The 11596-nt window shown below is 44.0% G+C and overlaps 1 protein-coding gene across 1 annotated transcript; it reads right to left on the bottom strand.

Moving 5' to 3' along the window:
• Positions 1-1632: 1632 nt before the first annotated feature.
• Positions 1633-3943, bottom strand: LOC120449885 (fork head domain-containing protein crocodile). The gene is made up of 2 exons (XM_039632562.1): positions 1750-3943; positions 1633-1691 (listed from the first exon to the last, which is right to left on the bottom strand). The coding sequence occupies exon 1, from the start codon at positions 3669-3671 to the stop codon at positions 2163-2165; it is 1509 nt and encodes a 502-aa protein (XP_039488496.1). The 5' UTR covers positions 3672-3943; the 3' UTR covers positions 1633-1691; positions 1750-2162.
• Positions 3944-11596: the final 7653 nt, after the last annotated feature.

The raw sequence follows: 11596 nt of genomic DNA, 5'->3' as shown, positions 1-11596 counted from the left end.
ACCGATCAGCCGAATATTCAGATTGAAAATATTGAGCTTATGGATATGAAAAGCGTGCAAAAATTAAATTAACTTGTGATTTATAGCCAATCCCATTCCAATAAATAAATATAGCTCAGTTATCAACAATTTAAAATTGATGCTAGGACCTCTTTAGTTCCGTCTCTTAATTGTTGTTTTTTAATGGACAGCTTTTAACTTATGGGGTGGTTTAAACTTTAAACGTTAACTTACATTTTCCTGTTTGCTTTGAGTTCGCAGGAACAACCAACTCCGCTGCCCATTTAAATTTGAAAATAATGCTCATGCTCAGTGTACTTCCCATTTGAAGATTACTTTCAGGCCTACAGTCTTTGGCACACTTTTGGCTGGCACTCGAGCGCCATTCACATGCCACCCAGCCAGGTATTCGGTATTCCATTGTTGTGGCTACGACCAGCTAGCCATACCTATTGACTGGCTTTCGAGCGCTGTCCGCCATTGAAAACAGCCGTTGAAGAGCACAAACTGCGAAACACCTGAGCCGAGTTTAGCCCACAAATCGAGTATAACCAGATTTCTTGCCCGAGTGCGATCTCAATGCCGCGGTGGCGCCAAGCGGCGCTTACTCAAGTGACAATGGCTTCGAGCAGCCTTTACTCAAAAAAAAGGTCCAAAGACGAGTTCCGAGACGAGACCATGACCAGCTCCCCATCGTCATCATCAAGAAAGCAGCCATCAGTTTTGGCCATCAATCAATCAGTGGCTCTTTATCTGCGCATCTTTGGCTTTGCGATCGATCTCTGGTTGGGTAACTGATAACTGGTTCAGTGGCTAATAAGCTCAAAATACTGCAGGCTGTTGTCTGGCTTTCTACCAATTTGTTGCAATTGTCTGGCCATTAGGAGCGGCTGCAAGGAAACTAAGGGCACAGTTTTCTCAACTAAAGATTTGTAATTTGCTGGCCATTGTGCCGCGACTGCCTCAGTGAAAGCTAACAGTTTATTTTACAAATGGCATTTTAAAAGAGGAAATAATAATGCGATTCTTCTGAATAAAATGTGATCTTTTTAATTACCAACATGTGGCTTAAAGGATCCTCAATTTTCCCTTCGAGTTGGTGTATAAGTATAACTACAAACTAGCAAACAGTAAATATAATATTAAAGTTAGCACTTTCTTGGAGAATTTAATAAATATGCATTTTCGAAGATACTTTTCAATAGCTGCTTTTGCATATAAAGCACACATTTCCTAGAAAAAAACATTTATTTTTACAAAAGGTCGAATGCATAGGAGTTTCCTATGAAAAGTGGAAAGTGTTTCCTATCCGATCGATCAATAACTCATGCCAACTTGCCAATTTGCAAGTCGTTCAGAACTGCAGCCACCTGATCGACTGATCGATAAATGATATGACACTGCTACCCAGTACCCAGAAAGCCATCTTCCAGTGGCAATTGGAAGCCGGATGACTCACTGATTCGGGCCTCGAAATGGACACGGCTTGAATAATTATTTATCTGGGAATTCTGCGTGTGTGCTATCCAGTTATCCAGTTTCGGGCTAAAAAGTCTGTTTTGCCAACGCAAAGCTCAAGCGAAAAGCTGGAAAGGCGAAAGTCGCTTTACGGGAGCCAAATAAAACACACGATTTGAGATATTTTAACATATTTTCAATACACTTTTTGTTCGGCTCATATTGGTGGTACGCTAGTTTTGATAGTTATGTTATAGCTACGATTTAGTTGTATAATTTATTATTGCTTACGTGGGCTAGGCTAGTGATAGATCGATCCGATGCGGTAGTTTTAGTTATTGACAAAATGCTCTAATTTAAGTTTATATTCTGTGTAGCAAAACCTCATCACAAATTGCGTAGCTGACAATTGGGACTAAGCCTAAATTCGATAACAATTACGAACTACAATTATAAATTACAGTTAATACAATACAATAATGCGCTTGCTTAACAACTATGTCCCCCATTATTTCGTATACACATACAGATACAGATACAGATAAATCGAAAACAAGTTGGAAAACAAAAAGATCTGAGATAGAAGACTCCGGATCCCGGAGGATCCCCCCTAGCTGTGCTTCGTTCTTGGGTATATTATATGGTATATTTACAGGAATATACAAGAGAGCCCAGCTGCCGAGAATCCCGCCTATGCTGTAGGTTTACACCCCGTACTTGATGCCGTACTCCTGGTAGTGACCCACATGTGGCCGGTAGTGGCTCAGGTTGCTCAGCTGACCCAGCTGGCCCAGGTTCCCGCTAAGCGCCGCATGGTGGTGATGGTGGTGGTGGTGGCTACTGATCACCGCCGCCGCTGCTGCCGCGGATGCCGCTGCCACGGATGCGGAGGCAGGTGGACTGGCGGACTGGAGGCTGCCGGTGGGACTGCCGGTGTCCAGTTGGCAGGATTGGTTCTGCTCGAAGATCATGTCGCGGAAACCCAGTGCCGAGGTGGGACTGCTGGTCAGCACGCTGGAGGATCCTCCACCGCCACCGTTGCCCACTCCGTTGTGGTTGAGGACACTGCTGCTGTTGTTGTTGTTATGTCCCGGGTGGGTGGGTGTTCCCTGCTGCCCGTTGTGGGGAACTGGTTCCGATGGCGGCGTTTCCGGGGTGTACCAACCCCCGTGCGCGGGACCATGCGGAGTTGAGATCGTGGTGGGCGAGTGTCCGGAGGATTGACCTCCGGCACCTTGGCCGCCGGGGGTCAGGGGATGGGCCACATGCGCCACATGGCGCTGCAATTGCTGGGCATGATGGGCCGCCGCCGCATGGTGCACATGGTGCATCTGACTGCTGGCCACCGTGGCCAAGTTGTCCTCGTTCAAGTGGTAGGGATAGGCGCTGTGATGGATCCGCGGGTTGTACACATTCATGAGTGAGTCCACGGTGAAGCCGGGATGCTCCACTCCGCCGCCGGCCAGGTGGTTCATCTGGGCCAAGCTGTCGTGGCAGGAGTTGAGCATTGCCGCATGGGACACCTCCTTGCCACTTAGACAGCCCAAGTCCATTAGGGGCTCCTTCTTGAAGTGGGCAGCATGGGCGGCCATGTGCTTGGCCTCCAGTATGCCGTTGGTCATCAGCTTGAGGGGCTTCATCTCGGCCAGCTTCTCGTTCATCATGGCCTGCCGCTTGATGGCCTCCTCCTTCTCCCGCATCACATCCTTCTTCTTGAAGCGACGCCGCCGGCGAAGGAAGGAGCCGTTGTCAAACATGTTGTACGAGTCCGGATCCAGAGTCCAGTAGGAGCCCTTGCCGGGCTTCTTGTCGTCCCGGGCCACCTTCACGAAGCACTCGTTGAGGCTGAGATTGTGCCGAATGGAGTTCTGCCAGCCCTGCTTGTTATCCCGATAGTAGGGGAACCGCTCCATGATGTACTGATAGATCCCGTTCAGGGTCACCTTCTTGTCCGCCGCGTTCTGGATGGCCATCGCTATCAGAGCGATGTACGAGTACGGGGGCTTCACGATCTCCTTGTTCTGATGCGGGGCACCCAGGCCGTAGGCACTGGCCGAGTACGGATAGCGGGAGTACTGGTCGTATGCGTAATGTGCCGCTGCCGCCGCGGAGGCGCTGCTGGCCGCCGCCACCGCGGATGCGGATCCGTAGCCGGCTGCGGTCTGTGCATAGTGGCGCGTAAAGGAGTTCTGGTCGCTGAATAACGTATGCATGGCGGCGATTCCGGCGGATTTCTGTTCGATTTTCCACTGCCGCCTTCTGGTACTCGAAATTTCGTACTCTCTTTTCTCTTGCTTTCTTTCTCGAACTTAATCACTTCACCACTTGCGGCTTCTTATTATTTCTAGCGATAATATTTGCTTAAGCAAGTCGCTCACATAAGTGCATATATATAAATATATACACATATATATTTATATATATATCTAATTGTAGTTTAGGGGAAATGGGAGCGCAGAGCGAGCGCAGAACCGTTCGGTATAGTAACACGTCTGATACTGAATCTGTGTAACTGAAATAACACACAGCTCGCATCGAGCAGAATCGTTTGCGTCGTCGTCGGCAGAGCGTCGCCCGCACCAGAAAGTATCTCAATCCGCTGCCGCAAAGTATCTGTGTGATACTGTGTGCCCGCACAATGTATCCGTATCTGCATGTGTATCTGCAGCCAACCAACGATGGCTGCCACTCGCAGTCAGTAAGTGAAGTGGGCCCGCACACACAGCTGCGGCAAAAGTATCTGTGTGTGGCATAGCGAGAGAGAGAGAGAGAGAGAGAGAGAGAGAGAGCGGACGCCATTCATGGTTTCTTTTTTGTATTAAACCAGTAGGGAAAAATAGTTAGCTAGCTACGGTGTGTGTCCTGTGGACCCTTCCCTTCGCTTTTGCAGACCCTTGTTTTTGTTGTTCAAACTAATGCTTAAAATACGGCCTATCTCCCTCTCTCTCTCCCGCTGTCCCGCTGGCTCTCGCTCTCTCTCTATCTCGCATCCATGAGATACCAGATACGACAGAAGTAAGAGCGAGCGAGCACCACATAGTCGAGGCACCTGGGAAAGCCAACAGCACGGTCACAAGTGGGTGGTTGTGGGTGTGGGTGTGGGGTTGATGGTGAATCGAGGGCTGCAAACGAACCAACCACCCACCCACCTAACTCACCCTCCCAATGACTTTGGCATAAATTAGTGGTAAAGTTCTTTCGATCTCAGCTTAAAGTTCGCCTTCTTGGAAAGACAGAGACCAAAAAGTTGCCTGCTAATTTGCAGTTTGATGGGTTTTCGCCAAGATTCCCAAGTTAAGAGCCACCTTTGAAGGTTGTTTTCGTTGAAGGCAAGGCATTAAGTTTTTAGCAACTCCTCTCTTCGGGCGTTTGAATTGAAAATAGCTTTTTTTGCTGAACAAAAAGGGAAAAATTGTTCAGGCTTTTTTAATCTAAGAATTTTACACAGCAAAGCATGTTTCCCACTAACTTTGATAAGCCATTGTGCGAACTAGGATACACTTATTCGAAAATGATTCATTGAAATGTAGTAGACTTGCAAAGTAGATACACTTTATAATCAAAAAAAGAAAATATACAAAGCTCTTTAAACGATATTTCCTAATACTCTGCAAAATTAATTCATAGCTAGTTATTTACTATCACTATTGTGATTATTTGAAGTCAGGTGCGAAAAGTTAAATTCCGAATTTGTGAAGATTACTTTTGCTCTTACATAGTAAATACATTTGGAGTTGTGTAACTGATAATTATAAAGTATTACAATCGGACTTGTTTTTAGGTTTGACTTGCAACTCATTCATTCACACATCGCGAGGGTTACTAACCCAAATGCAAAACAAATACGAAGCAGGCAAACGCAAAAAGTCCTTCGCCGTTTTTTCGATTTTTTTCGCCCGCTTCATTTTTATTTTCTGCTTATTAGAACAATATTTTTTATTGACTTTGTCAGCTTTAAAGTAAATTTTATATGTTTATTTGGGCAAGGGCGAGTGTGTGTGCGTGGAAGTGTGAGTGAGAGGTTGAATGGGATGGGTGTTTGTCTGGTTATTAGACACAGGGAAAACAAACACGCGTATTTTATTTGGATAATTTAAAAGTATGCTGACTATTTTTTATTTGTATTTTCCTGGGCAGTCTGCTTTGCATCACTTTAAAACCCCAATCGTCTGGGTAATTGATACAAGAATAATATTTGGCTCTATTAACGCAATCGCATTATTTTGACAAATATTTGTATTGTTTTAACATAATTTTTCGCATGCGATCTGTCGGAGGCCATGAATCATCGACATCGACATGTGTGTGTCCAGTTTCCTTGTTTCCAGTATCCTCTGCAGGATGCGAAAAGGAGAGTCCTGCATTTGAAATTCGAATGAGGCGACTCCGCCTTCCTTCTGGATTCTCTTCATATTTTCCCCATTTTTTCTCTCCAGTTTCAGGATTGCTGCTGCTGATTTAACAAATTTTCGTCTTCGACGACGGCGCCGTGATTGCGATTGTATGGGTTTCGCAGTGGGTGTGAGCAGTTTTTTGTGAGTAACTGTCTGTGGGTCCGTCTGTGCATTTTGCACAGTTCATGTTATTCTTACGTAGTTGCCATTGCCTGTCTGTCCGATTTCTCCATCCCATTTCATCCCATCCCGCACAGCTGTCCCTATCCGTACTGCTCCGCCACTCTATCGTATCTGGCCATTCGCATTCGTATCTGTATCTAGGACTATATCTGCATCCCGACCATCCCACTGCATTTGACCTATCCAAATATTGATTTAGTTTCCCGAAACGGCAACTTAACATTTTCGCCGCAAATGGAATGAAGGCTGCGAGCTGCTTGGATCTTGAATGTAAAATGTCTACTAGAGAATGATGATACAATTATTATTGTAAAATGCTGTGTTCATAATATACATCATATATCTAGTCTAAGCATTGAAATTGAGAAACAGCATAGCACGCAATCAATAATCATCATAAATTTTGAACCAGGAAACATGCCCAAATTACCCAATTAAAGTGATCATTAAACAAATTGCAGTTCTTTGAACTTTGGGCCTTGATGGGCGCCTATTTGCCTATCACAAAACTTGACAACTTGGCAAACAGATTCGCCGTACTCAAATGACAAATAAAAACGACAACCCCACCATAATTTTGGCAAGTGGCAACCGGGCTTTTGCCACGCTCAATTTGATGCAGTCAACGGAACGCTGACACCGCCGTTGACAAGGAGGAGCACTCGCAAAACGAGGAGCTGAGATGGGGCAGCCGTCCAAAGTAATCAGCATGTGGAGGAGAAGAGACGAGTGCCAACATGTGGCTGCTCAGTCAGTGGCCATTATTAAATTTTAGCAATGCCCTTTTTTGGGCAGAATTCTTTTTCTCGTTTTTTCGGGTGAGTAATCCAAGAATAATATTGATTTTAAAGTGCAGGGCAGTGCACCTAATCAGACACTTGAACCAAGGACTTAAGCAGCCAAAAAAAATACGATTTTTGTTGTTGGGAAGGACGGGCAAGGAAATGCAGGAAAAATGCTGATAAAGCGGTTTCAATCTTTGAAATATGCGGCACTCACACGCATGCAGGGGTTAAAGTAACTCACACAGATACAACGGCACTCACAGATACACGCACACGAACGCGCGCTCCGCTGCTCTCTCATGAATATGCAACAATTTCTCTTTCTCTCCACCAATTTGATAGGAGGCTCACACATACACTCGCAGAAACCACTGCGCAGCATTGAGAAGGGGGCGTGGCTAGCTGCAGAGAGGGATGCAGCTATGGCGTTGCCCGCGGTTCGCTCTCCCTCGCACACTGCAGTTTCCGGTGGCCACAAAATTTGTAGATACTTCCACCCGCAACCCTCGACCTTTCCCCCTCTTCTTCAAACTTTTTTTTTTTGGATGGTTCTAGAGTCGGAGTCGGAGTCTATATTGGCCACTCATTAAAATTTATGATTCGTACACAGTTGCGGGCTTATTATGCATAATTTCTTCGATTTTTTCCCGCGACCGCTCTCTTTGGCCAGACAATTTGGCAGATTAGTTGCGGACAAACACACGCGTGTTCCCAGGAAGGGGCTGGGAAATATCCGCCATTAGCTTAATCATAAGCGTAATCATGGCGAAAATCTTCCGGTCATAAGCGGCGGAAATTCAGCAGACGGCGCTAAGTCTGGACTCCGGAATCTGGAGCCGCGTATTCCGAATCTGGATCCTGAATCCTGAATCCTGAATCCTACCTGGCCAACACCGGATGCCAAATGCTAATCATCGATGCTTAGGTCGATGATCGGTCCAAAGAGGGGAAACTTTTTAGGCATGTTTAGACTTTAATGCGCGCAGCGGGAATTCTTAATGAAACCTCGAGTTTGCGCCGGGTTTTCCCCCAGATGCTTCAGATTTTGAGGCCTCGAGATTCGGACTCTCACTCGCACTCGGACTACCTGGCCTTTGATGCTCAATGTGTCCGGTTTTCCCCGCCCGATTCCGTAATGATGATGATAATGATTTCACGCGTGTGCTGCGGTTTTCGTGGCTTATTAGTGGTCTTCATTGGCTTACCAGTCGCAACCCGCTGGGAAGTGGGTGTGGGTGTTTCTGGCCAACAATGCTGCTCGCTTCTGGATGCAGGGATTGGGATGGCCAAAGATAAGTTGGGAGCGTGTCCGAGGTGTGGATATTTGCCCTAAGTAATTGCCCGTAGTTGAGTATGAAACAAGATCCTGAAGCTGTGAGATTTATCATTAACTCAGATAAATAATTTAGATAACAGCAACTAACGCGTAAGGATATCCTCTTTATTATATTCGAATTTGTTAAAGTATAGAAATAGGTAAGAAAGCTTCATATGAGATATGCGATGTATACATATTTCAGAAACTTTGTTTTAAGCTACAATTTAAGAAAGAAAATGGGTATTTCGAAATGTAAGCTTATTGCTAGAGTTGGTTAGCCGAATCTCTTAAGTGTAAATCTGAATCACGGACTTAATACGCCCACCATTCTGTGCCAACGATTCGCAGGCTACATTTGTTACCTGGCTTGGACAGACAGACCCCGTTACCATTTACCATTTGGCAATCGGCATTTTGGGCCGCTGGCAACGGTTGAATTCATTCATAAAACACCTTGCCCGATGATAGTCATTCCCATTGAAAGTAGCAACCGAGTGTCGTATCTCTTTCTGGGCTGCTGGGTTGCTGGTCTAATGTTTATTTAATAAATATCCCACGCCATGTTATTGCAACAAGACTTTTGTTTATTTGCGAGCGAAGTACGCGACATATTCGAGACTTTGGCGATATTCGATGGAAACGTGGCGGAGCCGGAAAATTCGCAATGGAAAACTCTTTGAATGGCCCATGATGTTTATGGCGAAATCTATATTTTTGTAAGCTACGCTCCGGTGTCCGGAAAATTTGGAATGGCTCGTCTATGAAAACATTCGGGCAACTGGAAATCCTTGCGAAAAACGTTTTTAATTTTCGCATAAATTTAAAGTAAATACGAACACAACGAGTGCAACAAACGGTTTTTAACAAATTGTTTGCTTTAACGCAAAGAAAAATGTTTCGTCTCTCTCCGTGTGCAAAAATAAAAATGTTCAAATCATTTTATTTATTTATTTATTTATGCAGGCTGTGCATCTTCGATTTGGGGTTTCGTGCGTGTCCTGTAGGCTGCGTTCAATCGCAAACGTATATGCTTGTATGTATGTCCTTTTGGCCAGGAGCGGCAATCGGGTGCCTGCCATTCGTATGTTTACTTGACGAGCAAATCCTCTTACCAAGGTTCGTCCTCAGAGAACAGTGTCCTTCGTCCTTCGTCCTGCGTCCCTTTTGTGGTTTTTCGGTTCTTGTGCAGTTCAATTCGAGGCGGAACGAAACGGACAATTGCATGTTTTGATTGCCGCCTGCAATTGTCCTGTTCGCTCCGGTCCAGCCTCGTCCAGCCTGGCTCGTCATGGCTCGTCCAGGCTCGTCCTGGCGATCCTTGCGGTCCTGGGCCCTGGTTCGCCAGTTTGCGGTGGCTGGCTGCTGTGCACTTGTGACAATATTTTCATAATTTTTGCATCTTTTTTTCGCTCATCGCCAACGGTAGGTGCGTGTGTAAACATTAACTTTTCAAGAAGATTTAATCCCGATTATCCATTGACTGTGAAATTTTTCACTCAAAACTTCTCGGTGTGTTTCCACACTTGTGTTTGTCTTTGGCTTTCCGGCTGTGACTCAGCCGCAATCCCACTGCGTTTTTCACTTGCCAGCTTTGTCTCCGCATTGGATTGTCCTGGATTGTCCCGCGTCTCGTCCTTTAGGATAATGAACAGCGGCGACGACTTCTTGATGCGATTGCTCCTGCTTTTCGCCTGGCAGGACAATGGGCATTGCCTGCGTCCTGCCCAGCGCCTTGAGTCCATTTGACTCTGGGCTGGATTTTAATTTGTTCATAAAGGTGAGACAATTAACTGAATAATTGGATTGTTGCTTTTGCGGACAATGCGACTGAGCTGGGCCAGGGAATTCGGTTTACCAGGCTGATTAGTTTTTGAAAGGCGTTGCATTATTATCACTGGCCTGTGACTCAATTAACGCTTCGTTATCCGATGCTTACCGACGCTTATACACTTTTTTATTGAATCTACAACAATCAAATCAAAATATAGCAATCTACATTATAGAGAATTTAAAGGCAGGAGCGAGTTTCTGGGGTGTTTGAGTAGAAAGTTAGAGTTCCTTGAATATCAGATACTTGGAACTGAGCTGAATGGAGTCCTAGCATGGGAGTTATCAAGAAACCAACCATCTAATCAACCATTATAGGTGTTGAATGTTGTGTACCCATTTAATTTACAAGTGATAAATATTACTCAAACAACTCATATCCTGATATGAAAACATGCAGACTGTCTAGTTGATAATATGATAAATCATGATTATGAAGCCATAAATGATAAAATGCAAATAGGACCAAAATCACACGCAAGCAGCTTAAAAATCGTTTTGGTCCTTTTGCTTTGATCTAAATAAAATATATTATAACTCTATCGATCGGGTAATCAAGATATGGAGTTTTGCAACAAAAATATATATATTTAAATATATTGGATACCCTTCTGAACACATACTACTTTAAGAATTACATTTTTTATCAGAGTGGCAGTCAGTGGCAGTATATTGAAAGTGATTTCTTGGTTGGCAGGAATTACAGAGTAAGCGCAACAGGTGATTTTATTTAAACCAATTTCATGTATTGTATATTTTTTGGAGGATTCATTGCTGCAGTGGATTCATTTGGTCATTGATATGGTAATATTTGAAGTTCTTTAAACGAGATTTGAGACATTACTTTGAATTTAACAGAGCACCTAGTACTTACCATTTTAAGTTGACTCACAAGCAGATTCTGTTGAACAGTTTTTTCTTTATTTTTAAATTAGCATTTGTTTCTTATTTCTTATTTCACAGCCAGTTATTTTTCTGATATTTTCCAAAGTAAGTATTTCGTTTCCATGCGTTCCACCATTCACCACTGCATCTATTTTTTTAAACCTATGAAAATCTCTATTTTGAAGTTCACCAAGAAATAAATATTTAGTGGCGACATCTATCGCTTTTTTTACGTAACTGTTTTGGGATGGCAACTCCCGACATGTGTTGAAAACGGGATGGAAACTCCCGTAATGTGTCAAGATCGGTATGGCAGCTCCTGCGGACTTTTTATTGTTATACCTGTTAATCGCATATAGAAGAGTATACTGAATCCGTTGAGAAGTATGCAACAAGCAGAGGAAAGCGTTTCTTTGATCGGGATCTTCAGCCTAATCGATCTGGACATGTCCGTCTGTCTGCCCGTCGTTATGAACGTCGAGATCTCAGGAACAAACTGCACAAAACTTGTCCTAGCGGTTAGCAATAATTATCAATGTGCATATTGAGATCCAAAAGAAGTATTAATGCTTTTATTTATACATAATACAATACTTATATGGAAAAAGCAAAATCTTAGTTATCAAAAGTTTTTAAATGTAATTCATCCAAAATCGGACGATTGTATAACATAGCTGCCATAGGAACATTCGCAAAATTACTTTCTAATTATTCTTATTCTTATTCGCTAAAACCCCATTTTAATG

This window comes from Drosophila santomea, chromosome 3L (assembly GCF_016746245.2).
Source record: "Drosophila santomea strain STO CAGO 1482 chromosome 3L, Prin_Dsan_1.1, whole genome shotgun sequence".
In the NCBI taxonomy this organism is placed as follows: domain Eukaryota; kingdom Metazoa; phylum Arthropoda; class Insecta; order Diptera; family Drosophilidae; genus Drosophila; species Drosophila santomea.
The sequence above is the reverse complement of the archived record's forward strand: the minus strand, read 5'-3'. Positions and strand labels throughout refer to the sequence as shown.